The sequence below is a fragment of the Capsicum annuum genome, chromosome 6 (assembly GCF_002878395.1).
Source record: "Capsicum annuum cultivar UCD-10X-F1 chromosome 6, UCD10Xv1.1, whole genome shotgun sequence".
In the NCBI taxonomy this organism is placed as follows: domain Eukaryota; kingdom Viridiplantae; phylum Streptophyta; class Magnoliopsida; order Solanales; family Solanaceae; genus Capsicum; species Capsicum annuum.
In genome coordinates this window covers 217,716,926-217,744,336 of record NC_061116.1, presented here as the reverse complement: position 1 = coordinate 217,744,336, position 27,411 = coordinate 217,716,926, and the positions used below count along the sequence as shown (strand labels likewise).

The 27,411-nt window shown below is 31.8% G+C and overlaps 4 protein-coding genes across 6 annotated transcripts; 2 read left to right on the top strand and 2 right to left on the bottom strand.

Annotated features, from left to right (window-relative positions):
• The first annotated feature begins 2,339 nt into the window (after positions 1-2,339).
• On the top strand, positions 2,340-3,320 carry LOC124899629 (acyltransferase Pun1-like). The gene has a single exon (XM_047414583.1). It carries the CDS (start codon positions 2,340-2,342, stop codon positions 3,318-3,320), a length of 981 nt encoding a protein of 326 aa, XP_047270539.1.
• Positions 3,321-4,117: 797 nt separating this feature from the next.
• On the top strand, positions 4,118-5,104 carry LOC124899628 (acyltransferase Pun1-like). The gene is made up of 3 exons (XM_047414582.1): positions 4,118-4,258; positions 4,371-4,587; positions 4,713-5,104. Exons 1-3 carry the CDS (start codon positions 4,118-4,120, stop codon positions 5,102-5,104), a joined length of 750 nt encoding a protein of 249 aa, XP_047270538.1.
• Positions 5,105-5,764: 660 nt separating this feature from the next.
• LOC107875726 lies at positions 5,765-12,501 on the bottom strand. 2 transcript variants are annotated; one of them, XM_016722544.2, is made up of 3 exons: positions 12,287-12,468; positions 12,071-12,163; positions 5,765-7,897 (listed from the first exon to the last, which is right to left on the bottom strand). In XM_016722544.2, exon 3 carries the CDS (start codon positions 7,871-7,873, stop codon positions 5,894-5,896), a length of 1,980 nt encoding a protein of 659 aa, XP_016578030.2. In that variant the 5' UTR covers positions 7,874-7,897; positions 12,071-12,163; positions 12,287-12,468; the 3' UTR covers positions 5,765-5,893. The 2 variants fall into 2 exon arrangements, with proteins under 2 accessions (XP_016578030.2, XP_016578029.2); XM_016722543.2 differs by lacking the exon at positions 12,071-12,163 and having other exon boundaries at positions 12,287-12,501.
• A 7,880-nt stretch (positions 12,502-20,381) lies between these two features.
• On the bottom strand, positions 20,382-26,426 carry LOC124899353 (cysteine proteinase inhibitor-like). 2 transcript variants are annotated; one of them, XM_047414012.1, is made up of 2 exons: positions 26,142-26,426; positions 20,382-20,772 (listed from the first exon to the last, which is right to left on the bottom strand). In XM_047414012.1, the coding sequence occupies exons 1-2, from the start codon at positions 26,247-26,249 to the stop codon at positions 20,578-20,580; spliced, it is 303 nt and encodes a 100-aa protein (XP_047269968.1). In that variant the 5' UTR covers positions 26,250-26,426; the 3' UTR covers positions 20,382-20,577. The 2 variants fall into 2 exon arrangements, with proteins under 2 accessions (XP_047269968.1, XP_047269967.1); XM_047414011.1 differs by having other exon boundaries at positions 20,382-20,787; positions 26,142-26,400.
• Positions 26,427-27,411: the final 985 nt, after the last annotated feature.

The following is a 27,411-nucleotide window of genomic DNA, read 5'->3' as shown; positions in this document are numbered from 1 at the left end:
ATTAAGGAGATGCCACCAAAACGTAGAGGTAGGTTTTATAAATGTAGTATAGGCGGGAGTATTGACCCGTCTAGTATACTGATGTGTCTAGAAAATATAAATAGTGGAAATTAGGATGTTGCGGTGGATTTACAGGCATACAAAGAGAGATATGACTAGCATATTTTAGATAAGTTAGGATCGATCTTTGTAGTAGAAAGATAAAAGAAGTGATATTGAAGTGGTTCGGGCATGTGGAAGCGATTCACAAACGCCTTAGCGGACAAGTGTGAGAGGTTCTATGAATTGTTAAAGGAGAGGTTGATATAGGTTGAACAAGTATTATAGGGAACAAGATTAGACAAGATATCATTATGCGGTTTTGGCTCCTCTCCATTTCCTTTCTCTCCATTTTCTCCAAGTCCTCATCTTGATTAATGACACATAACCTAATTAAATTAAATGACTAAGATTTAATTTATTCTAAGTGAAACCTCTAACTATGGTTAATATAAATATACAGTATCAATTAAAAATAAGCTGCTTTATCTCCATCATTTTCTCAATATTCCCTTCCTATTATTTCTCTCAACTTTCTCTTATTCCCTCCAAATTTATCAATTATAAATTTGGCAATAAGATACAGAAATGAATATTTAGTAGCTAATATAACAGTTTTAGTAGTTAATATAAAAGCTCTATTTTTAATGTCATTTCAAAACATATATTATTTCCACATCACGACAATAAAAAGGGAGACATGGAATGACTTAAAAAAATATTTTTTTTGCTCCAATTCTTAATGTCCTTCACTTCTTTTGCTCATGATTCTTCAATTCGATTTCAACTTTATTAATCGATCGAGAAAATGGAGAGGAGCCGGATAATCGTTCTTAGATTTAAGGGTCATGATTATTCAGTGCATCGAATAACCAAACTTTTATTAATTTAAGAACTATATATATAATATGCTAAGTTTGCAACCTTCATATTTTGTTTGTCTTGTTTCTCACTTGCATGGAAAAATCAATTTAGAAACACAAAATCAAATTGAAGCAAAGTTGAAAAAAATCAAATCGAATTATTTTGATGTGTTATTTCACAACCGAATAAAGATAGCCTTATTCTCTGTTTTTTCTCATCTTTGTATTCTTTCTGTCGATTTTTTGTGAAAATTAATTTTCTTGATAAAAATATGAAACAGTTGAAAAATTCTTTTTATTTTAAATTTTGGTTGGGTATGGCGTCTCTCAACATTAACTGACGTAGCCCGTCACCGATTTTGGCCTACTAAAATGAAACATTATTGAGAGGCAATAATCGGTTGATTATTTTTTATAATCTTTTATATTTTCTTTTGTAATTCTTGCTTTCAAGAAGAATTTTTTCAATATTTGTTTAGTACAAAATTCAATAACCTTATCATATCCACTAAAACTATTTGATTATAATTCCATAACAATCTCGCTAAGAAGAGGAAGCAAATATCGTTTTTAGGAAAGCGTTTGGCACGTATTTCAAGCTTCAAATTCCATTTTCGATGTTCATATTATCAAGCCTTTATCTTGTATTTTTTTTCATAAATTTTGTGTTCATAAAATATATTTTCCAACAAAACCTCGTGGAAGTAATTCATGATATATGTACCTAACTTTACACTCTTTTGCATTTACTTATTGCGGCGATGCATGGGATCATTTTAATTTCCCTTCTTCCCTACTTATTAATTAACATCCATGTGTCTCCTTTATTGTTAATTACTATATATACAACTAATTTTTAGGACCGGAGGGAAAAGTTAACTAAAGGACACTTAATTAAGCTTGTCACGTCAGACTCCGCACTTGTAAAGTTCCACTGATATATTATAATTGTTATTTATGTAGACTTCCATAGGGTAGAATCAGCAAAAGATGGTCACTGTTTGTAATTTCCTTTTAGCATTAAAAGGTCTCGTTGTCATCATGTGTATATATATAGCTAGCTAACTTGTGAAAGACTAACAAGAAAGGATTTTATATTGGTGAGATTTTATACTAATAACATCAAGCATGCTATCAATAATTTCCAAGAAAATCATTAAACCTTTCACTCCCACCCCATCCACTCTAAGATGCCACAAACTTTCCCTCATAGATCAAGGCGTAACTCACCTTTATATGCCCCTTGTTTTTTTCTACCACCAAAACCAAGTAAATGCTATTCCAAATGGGCCTAAACAACTATCGAAACTTCTATCAAACTCTCTGTCAAAAACCTTAAGTTGTTACTATCCATGGGCTGGAAGTCTAAAAGACAATGCCACTATAGAGTGTGATGACCATGGGGCTGAGTTCTTGGAAGTCCAAATCAATTCTTCAATGGACAAAGTTGTTAATCACCCTGATTCAAATGTTAAAGATTTGACATTTCCTCAAGGCCTACCTTGGGGTAGTAGCATGGATCGGGCCTTAACTGTAGCTCAATTAAGTCATTTTGATTGCGGAGGAATAGCACTCAGTGTGTGCCTATCACACAAAATAGGAGACGGAAGCAGTGTCTATTGTTTCTTGAGGGATTGGGCTTCATTAACTCGAAGTTCAAATACAATTAGACCATCTCCTTATTTTGTTGAGGACTCCATTCTACCATCGCCAATTGGTCCATTGGTTTACCCTGTTATTGGATCAGACATGGACAAATGTGTCCAAAAGAGGTTTATTTTTTCTAGCACAAAGCTAAGTGCACTAAAATCCGCAATTGGCGTGCAAAACGTAACGACCAATGAGGCTGTGAATGCACTTCTCTACAAATGTGCAGCATTTTCTGTCACCAACGTTGATTCTGGTTTGTTCAAGCGATCTCGGTTGGTCCAGTACTCCGATATCCGAGAAATGATTTCACCACGGTTACCACCAAACTCCATAGGAAATATCATTACCAGATTCTACTCGCCGGTATACAACAACGAGGAAGAACTCAAGTTACCAAAACTAGTAGCCGATATAAGGAAGTCAAAAAACAACCTCGCCACAAGAAATAATCTTGAAGAAAATGAAACGGCTATGGTGATTCTAGATGCATATAGAACAGGGAAGGAGACTTTCCATAAAAGGAAATGTGATGTGTACCTTTCGAGTAGCATATGTAAGTTCCCAATAATACAAGATTTAGATTTTGGATTTGGGCAGCCAATTAGAGCAAGCATTGCAAAGGGTCCAATTAACAAGGCTATGATCTTGATGAGGACATATGATGGAGGAATTGAAGCAGCTGTTAACTTGAATGAAGAAGAAATGTCTGTGTTCGAGCATGACGAGCAACTTCTTGAATTTGCTACTCTTATTGGTCAGAACTATTAACTACATGAAGAAACACAGCATGTACTTTCCTTCAATAATGACTCGTAAGGTTTTGCTTAGGTTATGTTTTTATCTTGACGTTGTTTCTGCTTCTTTTTTTCTCTTGCCATTGACCAAAACAGCCTCCCTGTGAAGAAAGTTATGGTGAGGTATACATATTATACTGAATTTGTTGTTGTAGTTGCTTGCAAGGTTAAATAGCTAATATGATGTTAAAATACCTAGTTTAAATATAAGAACCAACACCAACATCAAATTCAAGAACATTTACTGGTCTGTTTCATTTTGTGCCTTCTTTACTACTCTAGAAACTCATAAATATCACTATGTCAGACTTCACGTGGAGTTTAATTTTGTCTTGTGGTGATCGATGAAGATATTGTTTTTAATTTTCCTTCTAGCATTTAAGGTCTCATCTTCATGGTGTATGTATATAGCTAGCTTTGTTCTAATGGACTGCCAAGGAAGGGTCATTATATCCATCAAGAATGCTATCAATAATTTCCAAGAAAGTCATTAAACCTTTCACTCCCACACCATCTACTCAAAGATGGCACAAACTTTCCCTTTTGGGTCAAGGCGTAACTCACTTTTATATTCCTTTAGTTTGTTTCTACCCCAAAAACCAAGTAAATGCCATCCCAAATGGGCCAAAACAACTGTCATGTCTTCTATCAAACTCTTTGTCAAATGCTTTAACTTATTACTACCCGTGAGCTGGAACTCTAAAGGACAATGCCACTATTGAGTGTGATGACAATGGAGCTGAGTTCTTGGAAGTCCAAATCAATTCACCAATGGACAAAGTTGCAAATCAACCTGATTCAAATGTCAAAGATTTGACATTTCCTCGAGGTGTACCTTGGGGAAATGGCGTGGATCGCGCCTCAATGTTGGCTCAATTAAGCCATTTTGATAGTGGAGGAATAGCACTTAGTGTCTGTTTGTCGCACAAAATAGGAGATGGAAGTAGTGTCAATTGCTTCTTGAGGGATTGGGCTGCATTAACTCGGAAGTTCAAATACAATTCCTTCTCCTTATTTCGTCGAGGACTCCATTTTTCCATCGCCAATTGGTGATGGTCCATGGGTTTCCCCTGTTATTGGGTCAGACGTGGACAAATGTGTCCAGAAAAGGTTTATTTTCTCTAGCACAAAGCTAAGGACACTAAAATCCTCAATTCCCGTGCAAAATGTAACGAGCAATGAGGCAGTGAGTGCACTCCTCTTCAAATGTGCCACATTTTCTGCCACTATGGTCAATTCGGGTTCGTTCAAGCAATCTCAGTTGATCCAGTTCTCAAATTTACGAAAAATGATTTCACCTTAGCTACCACCAAACCCTACAGGAAATATCGTTAACATATTCTCCTCACCAATATATGACAACAAGGAAAAACTCAAGTTACCAAAATTAGTAACCGATATAAAGAAGTCAAAAAACAACTCTCCACAAGAAACAATGTTGAAGAAAATGAGCTGGCTATAGAAATGCTAGATGCATATAGAACAGGGAAGGAGGCTTTCCATAAAAGGAAATGTGATGTGTACCTTTCGAGTAGCTTATGTAAGTTTCCATTATTACAAGATTTAGAGTTTGGATTTGGGAAGCCTATTAGAGCAAGCATTGCAAAAGGCCCAATTAACAAGGCTATGATCTTGATGAGGACTTATGATGGAGGAATTGAAGCACTTGTTAACTTGAATGAAGAAGAAATGTGTGTGTTCGAGCATGACAAGCAACTTCTTGAATTTGCTACTCCTATTGGTCACCAGGGCTTTTAACTATGACGAACAATAACAGTACGCATGCATGATGATTTATTATGGGACAAATTCATACTGCATAGGGATGAATTAGCCTTCACAAGAAGATTGATCATTTCTGAATTTCCATTTCCTTGTCTTGTCTTTGTTTATTTCTCCTGGAATAATATCCAATGTTGTGGGACTAGTTTTCCATTCCATTCATGTCTGCCTGATGTGGCTACTAATTTTCTTCTTACTGCAAATGAATAAATTGATGTACTTTCCTTCAATGATGACTCCTAAGGTTGATGTTGTTTCTGCTTCTTTTTTTCACTTTGGCGTTGACCAAAACAGCCTCCCTGTGAAGAATGGTATGGCGAGGTATACGTACAGACCTCACTAGCGAAATCATATTAAATTTGTTGTAGTAGCTGCTCGCAAGTTTAAATAGCAAAATATGATGTTAACACCTAGTTTAGATTCTTTTTTTCGACAGAAGGATGAATCACCTTTTGAAGGCTACACGAGGTGGTTTTTTCGATCTAAAATTTCACCTCAGGGCGACGGGGATGTAGCATGCCAACGATGTTTGTGTGCTCGTATTAAGCGGCTTTTTTACTTTTCTTGTTTGGGAAGAGATGGATTAAAGATTAGTTCTAAAGAGTAAACTGAAGGACTGGGATGCCCTCACAAAGATAATCACAAACATCAACAGGGAAATAGCATCATATAAGAACCAACACCAACATCAAATTAAAGAACATTTACTGGTCTGTTTCATTCTTTCTTCTCCTTTATTTCATTTAAAATCCTCTCCCATCCACCCTAGAGGGAGGGAGAAGAAACAAACTGTCTTGGTAAGCTAAAAAGATCTTTCTCTTCAAAAGGAGAAGTCCACTCTCGAGAACCACCAGTAGATGTTTCCACTGTTGCAGCTCGTTCCTGCAGCCCAGGTATAGAGACACCACCGCCGTTGGACAGAACAGGTCTCATGGCAGACGTAACGCCAAGTGCAGGGGTAAACGAATCATATGTACGTCCATTGTTTTGCATTAAAGGGTTCATTGCTGGCCACATGCCACCTGTTCTTGATGATGAAGATCCGCGATCTAAACTCCAGTCTATGTTTGCGTAATCTAGCTGCACCATTGAGCCCCCACCACTGTTCCAATCAACAGGAGACGACGACCCAGACGTACTATTGGTGCCCAACCCAGAGAAGAGTCCAAGTGAGGAAGCTGCAGAAAGGGTTTGAGTCTGCAGAGCACCCGTTCTACTCCACAAACTATTGCCCCTGCTTGTTCCTGGTGATTCAAGTGGGCCGCTGCTAGAGACAAATTGTTGTGGCTGCTGGTGTTGTTGATACTGAAGTTGGCTGTACAACTGGTTTGTGCTGACACCATTTAGGCTCATGCTTCTTGTGCCAGGAATATGTGACATCAGTCTGTTGGGTTTCATTGTCTCAACAGTATTGTTAGAAAACCACCCTGCTGTAGTTCCTGGAGGAGAAGAGCTAATAGATGAGGTGGGAGTCTGCTTAGGATTAATTGATTGATTGGGTCGTTGCATAACTATAACTGGTTCTCTCACGGTCCCGAGCTGCAGATTCTTCAATTCATTTCCTACAGCAACATAACGAGCTTCCGACTTGGAAGATTGAGGTGATGCCTGCAGAGGAGATGCCAAAGAGTAGGAAACAGAAGGATTTGTTCCTGCACTTAGCCACCTTTTGTCAGCAGGCACTACCACTTGTGGTGGCTTAGCCCACTCCAATTTCGGTTGAACCCTTTTCAGTGACTGTATACTTTTGCTTCCATTATCTGCGGAAGATCCTGATGTAGCTGTAACTTTAGTATAATTGAAGTCTCTATCATCCCTTTTAGGTAATATTATGTTCGGTGAAGGCTTTGCAGGTGCTCTTACTAAGTTCTGGCTGGTGGTATTTGGAAGCTTGCCATTGCCCACTGTAGGAGGATCACCACTTTCGTCAGGCTTAGATGGTGCAGAATGCAGCTCCTGCTTTTGTGACCTCAAAGTCTCTTCAGCTTTCTCAAGATCACCCTCGCAGGCAACTAAGGTTCTTTCAACCTCCTGCTTGGAGCACTTATACCTAATTTCCATGTCGGTAATACGAGCAAGCTCTTCTGAAATGTCAATTTTCAAATTACCCCCACCATCAAGATTACGCTCCTTATGTTTATCTGCTTCTTCACCACCTTCAAATAGCCATGCCACTGATTCTTCAACTCTGCCTTCATTGAAGATAAGAGCCATTGTAGCTCGTTCCGAAGAGAATCCCATAGCCACAAGCTGCTGGGCAAGTGCTTCGAGCTTTCTCGACATGAGATAGCCACTACACTTTTCATGCAATTCTTGAGCTCGTCTCTCCTTTTGGCGTTGATGCTTCTTCTCATTTTTCTGACGGATTTTTTCCCGTTTGTCGTTATCGGAGCCAGGTACTGTCTCTATCCGAGGAGGGGGATGGGACATTTTCTCTTTATGGTCCTCTGACTCACCAGACCAGCTACCATTATTGGAAACAGAATCATACTCATTGCTAGGTCCAAGAGAGTGCCCACTATGGTCATCTGTCTCATCAATATTCCTGAAACGACCATTCACATGAAGAGCAGCATTTGAAGTCACAGGAGCTGTCTCAAGTGTATGGAATGTTCCTAAAAGAGGATTGTATCCACTAGTCGGTACAGTAGAACCTGCATTTACACTTGAAGGCTTTGAAGCAGCTTTGGGTGTTTCCTTGCCACCCTTTTTGTCCTTTGACTTGGACCTAGATGCTGGAGACATTGCTGCTGCGTCTAATTCGAAAATCTACAGCAAGAAGAATCATAGAGTAAGCAAAAAACTGCTGTAAACTTAGCACAAACTGTTAAGAGACTCTTCACCAATAAAATTTACAATATCAAGTTTGAAGAAGAGTCTTTTTATCAAAAGAAGTGTACAATCGTAGTAGTGGCCTGCACATACCACCTCCTTAAGAGGGGAAGATTTAACAAGTTCCATAATAACATTAAAGACACAGATATTAGAACATTTAAAAACTTAAGTTCTTAATTCTTTAGGCTTGATGTGCACATCTCAGTATCAACTGACGGATAAGGGAGCAAGACATAACTATAGATGACCATGGACCCACTTTTATCTGTTAGAAGACAATTCATTTACTGAAAAAAGTTAAAATTTAATAAGTTGATTAATTATACAATGCAGCGCACTGATCAAACTCACATACAAAGAGGAGACATGAATACAAACTTAAACTAAGAGAAGTTAAGATGTGTTACTACTGCATTTCATGTGCAATTTCTTTTACACAAGCACAAAAAATAAAGAAGAATACTGCTGGAAGTTTGGTCATACATGTAAGGAGACGAATTCTAATTTCGCTACAATTAGAGAGCAACAGCATATAGACAAGCATAGATAATGAAGGAAGTACACCTTATTCTGTCAGAAGCCAAAGCCCAAGGAAAATTATGAGAAAAGAGTAACACTAATCACTAATTAATATAAAAGGAGTCCTATCCAGGTAATCCTAATATTGGTGCTTCCAATACTATTTCACTAATCAATTACTTCTGTTTTTATAGTTTATTAGTGCTGAAATGGAAGAGCTCTTCCACAATCCTCAACCCTTGAGCATGTTGAACTTGCCATTTTAGTATGTTTCATCATTCTCTTTTAAAAGACCAAGAAATATTTTCTCTAGGGCCAACCACATTCTTCGAAATTGCAGGATAATGGATCAGCCTCTCTACCCTATTGATAAGGTAAAGAAATTTCTTGAAGGGTTAGACCTCTAACCTTCTACAAATGTGAGTGGCCTTTCAGTCATGCAGAAAACTGCAACAGAACTACCTTAAATATAGTGTTTCACTGCTTGGTTAGAAAAAAAGAAACATCTTCAAGCACCAAAATCCAAAGTCCCATTGAATGAAACACACTCGACATTTTCCAAACACCAAAACCCAAACGATAAAAACAAAAACAATTAATACTAATATGCGTTCATCTTCTTCCTTTAACTGTTAATACTAAGTAGACAAGAAAGCCACAAGACGCAGAGCCAGCATAATTCATGAAATAGAACAACAACAACAACAAACCCAGTGTATTCCCACACAGTGGGGTCTGGGGAGGGTAAAATGTACGCAGTCCATACCACTACCTCCGGAGAGGTAGCAACGCTGTTTCCGATAGACCCCCGGCTCAAGACAAAGAATAATAAACAAATTCATAAAAGGAGATAATTTTATTCATGAAATAGAAGTATATTCATGAAATAGAAGTATAAAGAATCTAAATACGTCGAATTTTATCCATACAGAAAAAAAGGAGATAAGTACAACTGACAAACAAACACTTTTAAATACAATTAAGATTATTTCGATAAGGAGCAAAAAGGGTGCAATCAATAGGCAACTGCAGCTTTGATAACTGTAGAACCTAAAGATTCCAATACTCAGCTAGGTGGTTAGAACTGTCTAACTTCTCAACTGCCAATCAATCATCTCCCATAGATACTCCTATTTAAGTTCCACAATCCACGGAAACCCAGGCAAACAAGATATTCCATCTAAAATTAACTACAAACATGAAAAAGACTATACAACAACAATATACCAAGTGAAATCTCACGAGTGATGAAACACTAAAAAGACTAAATTGATGAGAATTTTTTTCCCTTACAAGATGTGAAACTATGAATTAGTAGCATGTCCATGTGATACGAAAGAAATCTTATTAATAAAAGAACGTACTGTAGAAGTGTGCTGTCATGCTTGAAAAGATATGCATAAGAAAGCTTCTACTTGAATAAAATTCATTCACAAATGCCTCCCTACTCGATGCCAAATGGGTATGACTAGAACATTAAATCAAGTATCTAGAATAAGGACATAACAATTATGATTGAAACTATGTCCTTGTACAACAACCGGATGAAACAACCCTTGTACAACTACCTTCTGGTGGTCTAAGGAAATAATAATCACCCTTGAACCAAAAGGTGGGCTATTAGATGAATTTTGTTTCCTCTATCAAGTACCTCTAATATTTCTTTCATTGACATTGATTAAAGTAGCATAACCTCTCTATTCATAAATAATATTTGAAAGTGTATCACATATCATCCACATTCAAAAAAAATCTAACACCTACTGAAATATTTTAACAAAAAAGAGCATAGTCAGTATCAAAACTGTTGATTTCCAAGCAGATGCAAGAACAGGCTCTAGCTTGACTAGAAAACTGCCAACCTATCATAGTCTGTCAAAACAATGAACGCTTCTCCATTAATTGCCAGTGATTCAATATTGCTATGTATGTTAAAATTGCTTCCACGTTACATTTTTGATAGCCAACAACAAGAAGCCAGTGAGTTTCAGAAATATCCCCATTCAGACATCGTACATCTACATCTATGAATTGAAAGGCCCGAATGTCAACCCTACAATCAATTGCTAAAATGGATAGGTATTCAAATTGTTTATTTGGAAAAAATAGGAACCCTTCTTATTGGACGATCAAGACACTTCCCAAATATTTCTGATCCTCAACATTGTTGCAGTTCTATTAGCACGCATTTCTGATCCTTGACAGAGTTATTGTTGGACCTATTCATGAATCGAAGCCAACAGGGAGGGAGGGAGAATCCCACCGTTTATTAGATAAATGAAGAATCTCATTCCAACCATGGCAGACAATATCTCACAATCATTTAGGCTTTCATTATCTTTAACTTGTACAAATTTTGCCCCGAAAGGAAAACAGAAATCAATAAAAAGGAAAGAAGATCTAGCTTTTCCGATAGAAGCATGTCTCAAAGGACATTCCATTTCCCAGGGAAGCTTTTGCAACCAAGCATATCCTGATCCCATAAAAACAACTTCACAGGCATAACAACAACAATAAATACCCCTAAATGCCTCCATCCCAACTAGATATGTCAGGTATGTAAATTTTATATCCATCCGCTCTATTTGACCCCCATCTCATTCCAAATCCCGTTACTTACATTATTTTGAGGATTCAACAAAATTTGACTGTTTCTTTTTCCTCCACAACAACAACGGCTACACCTCAACACCTCAAATCCAATGAACGCCCAGCTGTATAAAATCCTCCCCGTCCGATAACATCAAATCCTCCACATCCTTCACACTCCATTTAATCCCAAGTCCTCCATCCATCACGTTTGAGAATTCAAATTAATTTGACTATTTTGCCCCCGGCTGGCTCACCCTACCCTCCTACCGCATCCATCCTCCTTTATCCATATATCATTCACGCTCAAACTTCAATCATTTTATCCAACACTAATCACAAACAGTAAATTTTTACATAGCAAATTCAGCAGGGTTGCATAATTAAACAAAAATTCAAACTAATTTGATTATTTTGTCCCTTGCCGTATGGCTCGCCTCATCCTACCGAATCCATCCTCCTTATTCCATCTATCTTTCAGTCTCACATATCATTCATTTTATTTAACACTAATCACAAACAATAAAATTTTCCCAGAAAATATTCAGCGCAACCGAAAAATTAAACCAAAAAAACATAAAAAGAATGCAAAATCCTCAAACGGACACCAGAAGAATAAAATACTAATTTGACTATTTTGCCCCCGGCCGGCTCGCCCTAATCCTACTGCATCCATCCTCCTATATCCATACATCATTCATCCTCAATTATCAAAAATGTTATCCAAAACTAATCACAAACAGTAAAGTTTTACATAGCAAATTCAGCGTGGTTGTAAAAATAAACAACAAATCCAATAAAAAAAAAGAGAGAATTAAAATTAATTTGACTATTTTTTCCCTCGCCGGCCGGCTTTCCCAAATCCTACCGCATCCATCCTACTTTATCCATACATCATTCACGCTCACATATCAATCATTTTATTCAACACTAATCACAAACAATAAAATTTTACATAGCAAATTCAGCGCGGTTGTATAATTAAACAGAAGTTCATACAAAAAAATCAAATTAATTTGACTCTTTTATCCCTGGACGGCCGACTCGCCCTCATCCTACCACGTCCATCCTCCTTTAACCACATCAAAAACACTAAAATTTTACATGGCAAAAAAAAAAAATCATTAAAAATAATTAAAAATTGTGGAATTAATAATTAAAAAAATGGAGAAAATAGCGAATAAATGAGGCGAAGAAGATCTGTAAGGAGAATACCTGTTAACGGAGGAGGAAGGGAGGAGATCGATCGGAGAAATGGAAGTGGCGGTGGAGGAATTGGGGGAGGAGTTTGTAGAGAGAGAAAGTGAGATTGCGGGGGTTGAATTATAGAGAGAGAAAGAGAGAGAGATAGGTAATGCGAGGCTGAAATGAAACTGAATCGACGAAATTAGGGTTTCCCTACACATGGATTTTTTTTTTTACTATTCCTTTTTTTAAAAAAAAAAAATTATTATGTTTTTAATATTGTAGATGTTTTATAGTTGTCTTTATATTATGTGTGCCGGTTATTTATTTTTTTTCCCTGAAATCGAAATATGTGAATGTATGGCATTGGATAAGAACTTATTCGGAAAATATTAGTAGCTCGTTTAATTGATTATCAGAATTTTTGTCTTGATGATAGTTTGATTCTTTTCCAAATAGTCTTTCTTTTTCATCTTTGAGTACGGATTATATTTTTTTAGTTTTTTTAAACTCTACTTAGTGAAAATACACTTAATATATGATATATAAGTAGCTCATTTGATTGATTATCTAAATTTTTATCTTGATTAGAGTTCGATTGCCCGGGAATAGACACATTTATTTCAATTTGGAGATAGAAATACGAATTGCGTACATTCTGACCTCCCTAGAGGCCTAAACTCCACTTTATGAGAATATATATTAGTAACTTGTTTGGTTGAATCTAAGCTTTTATCTTGATGAGAGTTTGATTTTCTGCAAATAGCTTCATCTATCTCATTTTGGGGGTACAGATACGGATTGTATACATTTTAAATTCTTCAGACTTCACTTTGTGAAAATATACTTGATATATTGTTATTGTTGTCATCGTCGTTGTAGATTAAATTATCCTCATTATGAATACACTGGATACTACAGTCCATGACAGCATGGACCCAACATATGTTATTTACGTTATCTCTTTTTCTTGGGGGTTTCCCAAGGTATCCCCCAACCCGATAGGCTAAGGACTAATCCTCCGCGGATCTGAGCTCCATTTAAGAGTTTGCTGCTGGCCAATTGGTTGTTGCATGCACAAGGCGGGAATCGAACCCCCAACACTTACTTAAGCGACCTAGTGAGCTAACCACTAAGTCAACCAAGCTTGGTTCCGTTATCTTAATTTATGTAGTACAAACAGTATTTGGAGTGTCAATTAATTTTTTATTAATATAAATTTTTAAATAATTTAAGTTGTTAATCATTATGATTTATAGTATCTTTTATGTGATTTAGTAATTTATGTTACTTGTTTTGTCCCAATTTTAGAATTTTGTGAGTCAGTCAATTTTAGAATTTTTACCTCTCTACCTCTTTAGAGGTAGTGGTATGGACTGCGTATACTCTACCCTCTCCAGACCCCACTATGTGAGAATATATTGGGTATGTTGTTGTTGTTGTTTAAAATATTTTAAGTTATTAATCTTTGTGATTTTAGTATCTTTTAATGTAATTTAAAATAATTTATGTTACTTGCTTTATCACAACTTATGAGACACTATTAGAATTTTAAAAGTCAATCATATTCTTAAAATATTATAAGATGTTAATAGTTATGGCTTATAATTATTCTTTTGCATAGTTTTTAATTATATAATATTTTTACCAAAATAAAGTAAATAAATTAAAATTAAAAAAGTACTAAATTTTAAAACACGTTAAATTCGAAAACATCATTGGGATCAATAAACTACTAAATTAAAACAACAAACATGTCAACTATAAAATGTCAAAACTATTCCGATTTTTCGTGACACAAATGTAATTTAGATAACCAATCAGATTATTAATATGTTTTTAAATATTTTAAATTGTTAGCTATTGTAATTTATAATATTTTTTATGTAATTTTTAAATAATATATGTCACTCTGCTTATCCAAATTTTTGTGACATTGATATTCAATTATATTCTTAAAATAATTTAAGTTTTTAATTATTATGATTTATAATATTTTTTCTTCTATTCCAATTTAAGTAGCACTGAAATAAATTCGAGAATCAACCAAATTTTATGATTGAAGCAACGAAGTGGATATATCCTAAATGACTTGTAATACCTAATTAAAAGTGATATAGCAAAATTACTATGAGAAAATATTTGTGAAAATATTTTAAATGCGTCTCATAAAAGATGTCATGTTAATTTAAAACATCAAAAATTAATTTATCATTTTATATCAATTTTATTTTTATTAAATATTATTAAATTTTTAATACTTAAATACAACAACAACAAACCCAGTGTATTCCCACCTAGTGGGGTCTGGGGGGTAAGATGTACGCAGTCCATACCTCTACCTCTAAAGAAATAGAAAGGATGTTTCCGATAGACCCCCGGCTCAAGTCACGAGATACCACACAAACTCATAGTAAAGCACAGAACTAGATTATATAGCATAAATACGGCACCCGTAAGTATTAGAAAACAGAGGAAAACACACAGATTCGTAATAAAACATGGAACACGGAATCATAACAAGAATAAAACCCCCACCAAGTAATTTCCTACACTAGCGACCCAAACCGGCCCTAGTCTTCTGCCCTAATTCGCGTCCTCCAGACCTTCCTATCTAGGGTCATGTCCTCGGTGAGCTGTAACTGCTCCATGTCCCGCCTAATCACCTCACCCCAGTACTTTTTCGGCCTACCCCTACCCCGCCTAAAACCATCCAACGCTAGCCTCTCACACCTACGAACCGGGGCATCCATGCCCCTCCTCTTCACGTGTCCGAACCATCTCAATCGGGCTTCCCGCATCTTGCACTCCACTAGAGTCACACCAACCTTCTCCCGGATAGCCTCATTCTGAACTCTATCCCCTCTAGTCAGCCCACACATCCAGCGCAACATCCGCATTTCTGCCACCTTCATTTTTTGGATGTGGGAGTTCTTAACTGGCCAACACTCCGCTCCATACAGCATGGCCGGACGGACTGCCACCCTGTAGAATTTGCCTTTTAGCTTGGGCGGCACCTTCTTATCACACAACACCCCCGACGCGAAGTAGGTGTGATATAGTAAAATTACGTTTGAAGCAGCTGAAGTAGACATGTCATAAATGTCTATTTTACCTTTTTTATTAAATATTATTAATTTTCTTATGTGTAAATGTCTCACAATAATTAATTAGGGGTAATATAGTAAAATCATGGAGCAAACTTACTTGTGATTTTTTTTAAATAAGACTCATATAAGATGTCCTGTTAATTTAAAACATCAACAATTGATTTATCATTTATATCTATTTTATTATTTATTAAATATTATTAATTTTTTAATACCTAGATGACTTATAATAATTAATTTGAGGTGATATAATAAAACTACGATTGAAGCAGCCGAAACAGACATGTCATAAATATCTATTTTACCTTTTTTTTAATTAAATATTATTAATTTTCTTATATATAAATGACTTAAAATAGTTAATTAGGAATAATATAGTAAAATTACGGAGCAGCTGAAGCAGGTGAAGAAGCAGACATGTTGACGAAGAGCTGCTTGCTTGTTCACTCTTATTAATAGTAGTAATTAAATATTATTAATTTTTTAATACCTAGATGACTTATAATAATTAATTTGAAGTGATATAATAAAATTACGATTGAAGCAGCTGAAATAGACATGTCATAAATATCTAGTTTACCTTTTTTTAATTAAGTATTAGTATTAATTTTTTAATACATAAATGACTTAAAATAATTAATTCGGGATAATATAGTAAAATCACGGAACAGCTAAAGCAGGTGAAAAAGCAAACATATTGACGAAGAGCTACCTGCTTCTCCACTCTTATTAATGTACTAGTGAGAAAGAAGCACGTGCAAAACACGGACCCAATATTTTTTCTAAATTAATATTATAGTTATAATCATATCAATTAATGTGACATCTTTTAAATGTTAAAATTTAAATAAATTTATTTTTAAAGTAATTTTAGCATATATTCTTAAATATTTTAAATTGTCAATTATTATGATTTATTATTTGAATTATAATTTTATTTTAAAAATTTAATTCATGATCAAAATTAAACTCTACAAATATATGGATTAATAAAGAGTGTGAAAAATAAAATTCAATGGGCCTATATTACTATTTTTCAGATAACGCAGGCTCAATATATATTATTTTTTATCTCAATCTATGCAACACAAATAGAATTTAGATAATCAATCATATTTTTAATATGTTTTTAGATATTTTAAGTTGTTAACTATTATAATTTATAAAATTTTCTTTTAGTTTTAAAGTAATATATGTTACTCTCCTAGTCCAAACTTTTGTGGCTTTGATAGTCAATATATTTGTAAAATAATTTAAGTTTCTAATTATTGTGATTTATAATACTTTTCTTTCGTTTCAATTTAAGTGACATTAATATAATTTCGAGTGTCAATCAAATATTTTATATCTTTTAATTTTTTAAATAGTTAATTATTGTGATTTATAATATTTTTCAAGTATTCTTTAAAATATATAACAAATTATTTTTTTTATAGATATTTTAAATTGTTAACTATTCTATTCTATAATACTTTTATGTGATTTTCAAATAATATATATTATTCTTTTTGTCAAAATTTTCATGGCATTGATGGTCAATTACATTTTAAAAATAATTTAAGTTTTTAATTATTGTAATTTATAAAACTTTTCCTTATCCAATTTGTGGCATAATGCTTAAAATTTAAATCATAATAATCAATTAGAGGTGGTGTAAAAAATAACGATTGAAGCAGTGAATCAAATATGTCTTAAATGACTCATAACAACTAATTAGAACTAATATAACAAAATTACTATAAAAAATATTTGTGAAAAAAATTAAGTGAACCCCATATAAGACGTGAAATTAATTTAAAACATCAAAAGTTAACTAATCATTTTATATCTATTTTACCTTTCCTTTACTCCCCCGTTTCATTTTAGTTGACCCTTATTGACTTGACACACCTCTTAAGAAATTATTTAATAGAGACTTAATTTACTAAAATAACCCTATTAATTATGCATTGAAAATATGAATTTGAGTAAATACACTTTGTTTCATTATTTAATGTTGAGTGTAATATTGAAAGAACATAATAAAATTCTCTTGATTTCATCAAAGCATAATTAAATCAAAACAAATATTTTTAGAAAAAAAGCCAACTAAACCGAAATGGAGGAAGTATTAAATATATTATTTTAATATTTAGATGGTTTTTAATAATTAATTAAGACGATATTTAGTAAATTACGATTGAAACAACTAATAATTAATTAGGATACCGTAATAATACAGTGATGATTCACTCGCCATATACTTAACATTTCATGTGTATAATTTTACTTTTAATATTTAATTAACATATAGAAAATGAAAAGAAAAGCTCATCTAATAGCATGCCACTTGGCATTAGATTGTACTACCACCTAAATAACTTTTGACAAAAGCAACTATTGATATGAAAAAAGCTGCAAGATGTTAATTGAAAGCAAAAGGGTATAATAGACAAACTGAAAATTTATCTGCACAAATGCTACAGTAAGATTCTATATTGGCGAATTAGAATGTCCCATCATTAGTAGAATGACTTAATTACCCTGCTGATAAATTCTGTTTCAGCAAGGGATGCAAGCAGAAATAACTTATTTCACAATGGTTTTGTAGTCCAATAAAAGACACATATCCTTTTCAAAGATGCTAGTACAATAACACATAGCTTTGAATGTCATGAAAGGACAGAAGTATAGCAATTCGAATTGTTAAATTCCAACAAGCACACATGTTGACGGAGACATGTGTGCTTGTTGCCAACTCCCTCTTATAAAATAAGGTAAGGTAAAAGGTAAAATAATATAGTAGTAAAGTAATTCACCATTTTTTTCTTTCCGTACCTTCAATTTTTCTTTAAAAAAAGACCGAAAGAAATTTTCGTCCATTAAAATTGATTGTCCTTGTTTGTTAGAATGTTGATAGGGAAAGTTAATAAATTATTAAAGTTACTAATTGATTATTCGAGCTATATGTACCAAAATTGTTATTAACAAAATTACTAAAATTGGTAGCTTTTATTAACTCAATTTTGTTAAAGAAAATATATTATTTAACTGATATTAACTCAAAATGATCATCGGACTAAATTAACTTTTTATTTCTTTAAGCACAATTAAAGGGGGAGCAATCATGTGCTTATAAACAGTTAAAAGTCGGTTAAATTCATATTCACATGAGTTTGGTATTAGCGAAATTGAAAACGCAAAATTCTATCAGTTGAAGTTTGATATTTTTATCTTTAATAAAATAACATGGAAGTGAACATTAAAATTAATTAATTATTAGTAAAATATTATAACTATCTCTTTTCACTAGAGATCTAATCTAATACAGTTATTGTAGTACTTATTAATCTTCAGACTTTGCATATCAGTCTTCCAAAATGACGGTGCAGGTTCAATTTTCATTCCCTATATTTACTCTCTATATATTTATTTTGAGTATTTTAATCTATTCATTATCTTAATTAAATTTTTTAATATTAGAACATAGTTTATTTTTTTGGGTTTATTCACGTGAAGACCCAGTTGGGGGCACGTTCTAGATGCTTAGAAATTAGAATCATGTTTGTAGTTTAAAGATTTGTGTTAAAAATATTTGTCACCTAAGTTATATTCATGTTTGACTTTGACCTAATCAAAGCTTTTCATTTTAATTACTTAAAATGTTTTCTTTGACCAACTTCTGTCAAAAATTGATCGGTACTTATATTCGAGTTTGAATCGACATGTCTTCCTAAAGTAATGTTTTTTAATATTAAAACATTATCTTATAATGAAATTAGTTAGTTGTTTAATAAACTGACAAAGTAGCTTTGTTTCTTAATAATCTAAAAATGGGTGTTCCATCTTGCATCTATACTTTTAATCGAAAACTGGTTACATAATTAATTAAATTCATCAAATTATTTTGTAAAAAAATGATAAGGTATTGTAAATTCACGAAAGCTAGATGATACATATAGGATTATCATAAGGACAATGATATTCAATATTGTCTCGAAGGAATGCACAAAGTATTGACATTTTATTTTATTTTTTGAAAAAACAATACCTTGGACCCTCAATTATTAAATTATAATTTAATTCTTGCGGTGTGTTAAACAACAACATATCTGGTGGTGTTTTACTAAGCACATTTAAATTCAATTAACTGAAATGCTTGTTTTTTAATCCCTTGTATAAGAAATATAATATAATGTGTTGTTGGGTTCGAAATCGAGAGGGGGTCATGCGGAAACTTTTAGTTTGCAAATCATAAGATGATAAATCAGACGACACATAAAAAATTAAACTAAAAATATATTATTGGATATGGTTTGGCCAAACGGCCTACATATTAAAAATAAAATTAAAAATCCTAAAATTTATTGGGAGAAATCTCCCCCTAAACAAAGACTACATTGTGGATGCTATTGTGTTATGGTATGAGAACGGGAGTCTTCTATTTATAGATGTCCAAAACCTTTCCTCCAAGAAAGAGGTTAGCCAAATATGAAAATAATTATATTTTTTACTTTCAGAAAAAGTAAAAGTAATTATGATAACTTTTATTTCCTTAGAAGAAAAAGTAAAACTTAAAATTTAGTATGAAAATCGGGGTAAAAATTCTAACATGTGCATGCCATTTACATTTAAAAAGAAAAAGATTATGTCCTTTTTAGAAAATATCTTCATTTTTACATATAAGAATTATGAAAAGATCATTCTTTTTTTCTATTCATTTTGCATGTAGCCAAAAAATCTTAAATATTCCTAGATTGTCCATTATCTTGTGTGAGACAGAAATAGCTATTCTTTTGTACCTCCATCTTTACTTATCCACTATCTAATAAATAGATGTCTAACAATATTTGTTCAATTTAAAAATAATATTATTCAATATATTATTCCAAAATATTTATTCATTATATTCAAAGAGTGATATAATAATGATATCTCTATTATTTATCATTTCATACGGTGTGTATCAACAGTAATAAGTAAAAATTAACTATATTTAATTAATTAACCATAATGGAGCTAGACAAAAGTACTCCTTTGTGAGAAACACATTCTATACAACTCAATATCACACAAAATACATAACATGATAAACTAAGTACCATTTTCAATTTCTTGATGCACTTACCATACAACATTCAAATACTTAATTCCACATACAAAGGGCTTTATTTATTTACCACCAACATATATACATAGACTAATTTCATATGCCAAACAAATATAGTTTAATTAGCTTTGTGGGGCATCACCAACAAGCTTGAATTCTTGAACTTCCTTGAAATTTTCCCATTCCTTTACCCAAATCTTGGTCTCATATATTTTCTTCTTTCCACCATCAATTGCTTCAAGTGTTATATAGTACATTGTTCCAGCAACTACTTGTTCCTTCACATTCAATACTTTTACAAACTCCAGCAAAGCATTCTGAAATACAAGTGCCTATATATTGTTCAAATGAAAGAATAATAATCTACTTACAAAGGAATGAAAGTGTGGATAAATCGACATCAAATATAGGATTATTATTGTACATGATCTCCATTTTTTTTTATTTTTTTTTTGTCCTAGCTATCCCATGAACCATCCTTGAAGAGTAAGGATGGAGAAGCTAACGGAAATTTCTCGATGAATGTGAAATCTCGTGTGAATCAGCAAGGACCTCCTTGCAAGGCTAAATACTTCTGGGTGACCGATAGCGAGGCAGTACCATGAGAATAAAGAACCCCGGGAGCAATGCATTTGAAGCAGAGGCGAAACTAGCTAGTTAAGCATGAAAAGTACGGTTTGACAGAATTCAATAACTTAAATTTTGAACTTTGTGTTGTAATATACTTCAGAATTCATAAACTTTATATGTTGTATTCATCTTTGATTTTGATTTGAAGACATTACAGAGTAAGTATTTCATAGTATCTGCCTAAGATTTAAACAAGCTTGAAGTTTGTGCATTTGGAAAGCTTATTAATTAGAGGTACAATTGACTGCTATAAATTTACTTGTAAATTATTCTTTTTTGTCCCAAAATAAATGATGACTAGACATTTAATTTAGGGAGAAGGGGCAAATTTACTCTTCTACTATAAAAAATAGTTAAATATACTCTTCGTCATACTTTGGGGTCAAATTTGCCCTCGTTGTCATACTTTGGGGTCAAATTTACCCCCCAACTTTAAAAAATTGGCTAAATATGTCCTTCGTCATATTTTGGGGTCAAATTTACCCTTCATGTCATGCTTAGGGGTCAAATTTACCCCTATTATTAAGAAACTTTTCATGTGTACCCTTTCTTGACAGTAAAGCTCAAATCAATATTAAATACCTCATTTTTTGAAAAATAAAATACAACTTTAATCTAACCTATCTGATCCGACTTGAGCCAAAAAAAAGACACAAATAATTATTTGCCCTTCAATTCTGTTGGACAATTTTTTCCAACGAGATTAAGCCACTGGATATTGATCAGTGCATAATTCATATAAAATGATCTACATAAGTGCAAACACAAAGAAATATATCCCTCATTCAGTTCATGGATTTTCATCAATGCAAAACTCATGAAAAATGACATTTGATGGTTCAGCGCAATAGACTGGGCCATTGGATATTTATCTGGATGATTGAATTAAGAGATCTCCATGTGTGCCAATTGTGACATTTATTCATTCATCTATCTTTATATGAAATTTAGATCTATACAATTTTTTTCAACATGTCATTTGCTTGAAAAATTTATTCACTAATTCGAGAATCTAGATGCACATAGAATTGCATACCAAATTTTAAAATTTGAACATAATTGAATAAAAGCAGAGTTTGTAATAGACATTTTCTCTAGTTCCATGCTTCTACGTTATCTCGTTTTGTTTTACACTTTGTTCATTTGTAAACAACCTACCAATGTTGCACGTTGAAAGAGAAGTATTTTTATTCGTTGAGAAAATTCGACCAAAAAAATTGACAAAGATATATATTTGTTTGTGTATTTTTTAAGGGTCGGATCAGGCGAATCAAGTTATAGTGTGATTTATTTTTAGAAATTAGGTAATTTAACGTTGATTTTGACTTTTCTGTAAAACAAAGGGTACAAGTGAAAAGTTTCTTAATAATGAGGATAAATATGACCCCAAAGTATGACATCGGGGGTAAATTTGACCCCAAAATATGACGAAGGACATATTTAGCCAATTTTTTAAAGTATAAGAATAAATTTGACCCCAAAGTATAATAGCGGGGAAAAATTTGACCCCTAAGTATGACAAAGGATATATTTAGCTCTTTTTCAAAGTAGAGAAGTAAATTTAACCCTTTGTCCTTTAATTTACTATGCTCAAAATCTATTATGTATACTAATCTAGTGAACCTTTAGCATACATAAAGAGTTTGGAGCCAAAGTTATTAAATTCATCTGACCATAAGTAATAACAAGTCACATTCTACCTCTGCGCCCCTACCTACAAAGTTATACCTATAGAATAAGGGGTCGTTTGGTGGAGTATATTGAAAAATTAATGCATACATTAGTTTAATGTGTATTATTAATATCTTGTTTGATATACTTTTGCACTCTATCTATAATTAATGCTTGCATTAGTTATACACTCTATTGTGTATAAATGTGTGTATTACTAATACTTCAAAATCCATAGTATTAGCAATGCATTGGATCTAATACATGCATTAACATGATTAAAGACAGTATTATCCCTAAAAAAAAATTCACATCTTTTCCGACATATATATGGAGGATATTTTTGTAGAATTTTTTTTTTAAGAAATTATTTAATTCATGTTATTCTAATACATCAAACCAAACACTGCATAAGAAAAATACAAATATAACTAATGCAAACATAGCTAATACAAGTATTACTAATACAAATATTACTAACACATTATATTTTGTATTATTCTTATACACTCTACCAAACCACCCCCAAGTTATTGCGTATATTTTGACTTTCCTAGGGGCCTAGACTCCACTTTATGAGAATATATATTACTAACTTATTTGGTTGAATCTAAGCTTTTATCTTGATGAGAGTTTGATTTTCTGCAAATAGCTTCATCTATCTCATTTTCGGGGTAGAGATATGGATTGTGTACATTTTAAACTCTCCAAACTTCACTTTGTGAAAATACATTTGATATATTGTTATTGTTATCGTCATCGTTGTGCAAACATATAATTTACTTGTGCTTCAAATATTTCTTAAGTCCTATCAAAATTACAACTATCTTAGGTATTCCTTAATAAAATAACAAAAAATATGAAATGAGCTATGACTATAAAATATTCAACAAAAAATAAAAATAAAATTATATAAAATAAATATTGCATATTAATAAATTATAATAAAATAATCATAATTTAAAAATATTAAGTCATGCAAAACAAGTCTAATAAGTATCAGTTAATTACATAATTAAATATTAAGTAGAAAAATAAATTTAGGTAATGTATTTATGTCAAACTAAAGAAAAGATAGTCAATATTATTATCATTCCTAGTGTTTTAATTGACCATTTTTGTTAGCATTATTATTGATTTGGATTATAAAACTTATCAGATCATTCAAAATTCTAAGTTTTGACTTAAAATAATATGTTGGAAGATAAAAACAATAAAATTTTTAAGAAATGTTTATAAATTACATCACAAAAAATATTTTTAAAAATTGTATAAATGTAATATCGGGTTGGTTCGGATTGATTTGATTTTTTTAATTAAAATCAAACCAAATCAATTGTAGTCGAATATTTTTTTTCCAAATTCAAACCAAGTCAAATCAAACCATTAGTGGAGTTGTTTCAGTCTGACTCGATCTACGGTTTGGTTCTATGTGGCAATGTATGTTACTTTTTTTATCTCAATTTATGTGGCACAGATTAAATTTAGAAAGTCCCCTTTTTTAAAAAAATATTTAAGTCATTAATTAATGATTTATAGTGCTTTTATATAATTTTCAGATACTATATATTATTCTTTTTGTCCCAAGTTATGTGTCATTGATGAAATATTTGAGAAAGTTAATCAAACTTGTCACAATATAGTTTTAGATATTTTAAATTGTTAAGTTTATTACTTATATGATTTTCTATGTAATTTTCATTAATATATGTTACTCTTTCCATCTCAACAATTTATATGACATTGATAGAATTTTAAAAGTCAAACAACTTTTTCATACATTTTTCAATGTTTTTAATTTGCTAATTTTTGTGATTTTTATTATTTTTTACAAAATTTTTAAATAATATATTCTAATTTATGTTCCTCTGATAGAATTTTAAGTTAATCAAAATTTTTTATGCGCTTCCAAATAATTTAAATTTTTTATTATTGTAATTTAATAATTTTACGTAATTTTCAATTATATAACAAATTAAAAATAAAAATAAAATAATTTCATTTAAAATAGAAAATATGAAATCACAAAAACACCCCCAAATAAACAATTAAAAGCCGATATTACAACCATCAGCTGGTAAGTAAAGTAAAGTAATACCAGAGCACATGCAACCGTAAAGACTGAAAAAAGAAAAAAAAAAGAATAGTGCAAAACCAACAATCAAACAACATAGCGAGAAACAGTTGGTATTAATCTAATGAATAGTAGGTGAACATCATGGGTCGTTTGGTAGAGCGTATAAGATAATATTAAATAAGTTGTATTAGTAATATTGAGATTAGTAGTACAAAGATTAGTAATATTGAGATTAGTAATAATGAAATTATTTTTTATGCAATGTTTGATTTGATGTATTGAAAACAATATATATTGTTATATTTTAAAAAGAATATTTGTTTGTTTACAAAAATACCCTTAATATATTATAATTTTGTGTATTTTCTTTACAAAACTTTATTATTCCTTTTTTTTAAATAAAAAAATGAATAATATAACTAATTATTTACTTTGAAATAATTTTAAGATTTAATCATTCACTTGCAATTTTTTTGGGGGTTATCTTTTCTTTATTTGTTTATCATTTGCTTGTTGTTCTCATTTTGTGGTATTTTTAAGTTAAAGGAGGTACATGTAACTTTTGAATGAGACAATAGAATCATTATTAACATAAAGTTGTGTTCGGTAGAGTGTTAAAACTAAGTAGAAAAATTATTTTTATTTATGAATATCCTATTTACAAAATTAAAGCTTGCATGCAATCATGCAATTTATTTTCGAATTTTGATCAATAAGTATTTTTTTTAAGTTAATGGAGTAATTTTTTTATGATTAAAATTATTTGGAGGGATATTATTATCTTGATAAATTAAAAAGAAGTAACTCACATTGAATAAATTGAAAAAGATTTAGAAAAAAATTAATGAAATTTGATGCATTTGTAAATAATAATAAAATTTGTAAACTAATTTATTTAAATAAATTTATTAGTACCAATATAAAAAATAAAATTAAGAAAATAAAAAAAATATTTAAAAGAATTTGAGGGATATTTTTGTCTTTATACATACTAATCCCATGATATTAAAACTCATGTATTGCTAATACTACCATATAGGATGTATTAGTAATACACCCTATAATACCATATAGGTCCAAAATTCTACCAAATATATAGTATTAGTAATACATAGGTTCAAAATTCTACTAGGTTCAAAATTCTACCAAATATAGTATTAAGTAATACCACACTTAATACATGAACTATTTTTTTTTATACGTCCTACCAAACGATCCCTTAGAACACAATAATCAAACAAAATCAAATACAGAAATTAAACAGGAAAATAATCCATCAAATCTAAACCTTAAATGAACAAGATTAACCTGTTTGTGGTTATAATCCTGGACAGCAAAACGAGCAAGTTCTTCGTACTTAGTGCTGTTTTCTGATCCAGTTGGAACATCTGTAATGCCTCCTTCCTTAGTTTCCATCACTGCTAATAATTAATTAATAAATTACTCGGCTATTATAAGAAAGATGGAATAATATTTTTGTAATGAGAAAAATGGTTTAAGTCTATCTGGTTTTTATAGAGAAAAAAATAACGAGAAGAGAGGTTAATTAGTGAACAAAATGAAAGAGTCAAAATCTAGCACGTTATAAATATTTCGATTTGATGGATTTGGACTTTGGGTTGGTCTAATCAACTCTTTCAGTGCCGTAGTTAAATTTGCTTCCTTCCAAATACTAACGAAAAAGAAAAAGACTCACTAGCTGAGTTGGTGCAATATGTGGTATCACATTAGAGAGGTCGAGCTCGTTGCATGAGTCTTGATTATTGTAATTGTGATTTGTGATCTATAGCATAAAAATAAATTTATCTGGTGAACACTTGAAAGGCAAACAATAATAAGTAGAATTGAATGCATGTGAGGTAGAGTCAAGATTTGAAATTTAAAAATTTAAAATTCTAGCCTTTTAAAATATTAGATTTTTAAAGAACTCAAAATTACTTTGTCCGATTGAGTCGGTATAATAATAGCACTACCCTAATCAATAATTTAGATTCAAGTATCAAAAAAAAAAAAAATCACTTCGTCATGAATTTTTCTAATATATGATAGGAACTCAAGGTAATCATTAAGTAAAAGGGATAAATAATGGATATGAAAACTGAGTGATTATATAAGAAAATTAGAAATAATGAGTGGTAGTTATAATATAGTTGGTACATTATTTGTCTATGTGCAAGACTAGCTAGGTACAAAGTGGATAGTCTTTGGTTCATATACTTCCACTTATAAAAAGTATAAATAACTTTAATACCATCAAGTTACTTAAAAACTACTTCTAATTGATAGCTTTTTATAACAAACATCTACAGATAATTAGGAAAGAGATAAATGACCTTTTGCATATGAAAATATTTAAGTTATATATATATATATGCTTGTTGGATTTTGGATTTAATTTTGAATTATGGATTATTTTATGTGGGTCAATTTATTCTGAACAAAATCAAAGAATAAAATAATTTTTGAGATGGGTTATCAACCACACTATTAGTCGGAACCTCCTCTTCTCCGAATAAACAAACTCGTTCCTTATTCTATAAAGAGAAAAATAAGTGCATTTTAACCCATTAATTATAAT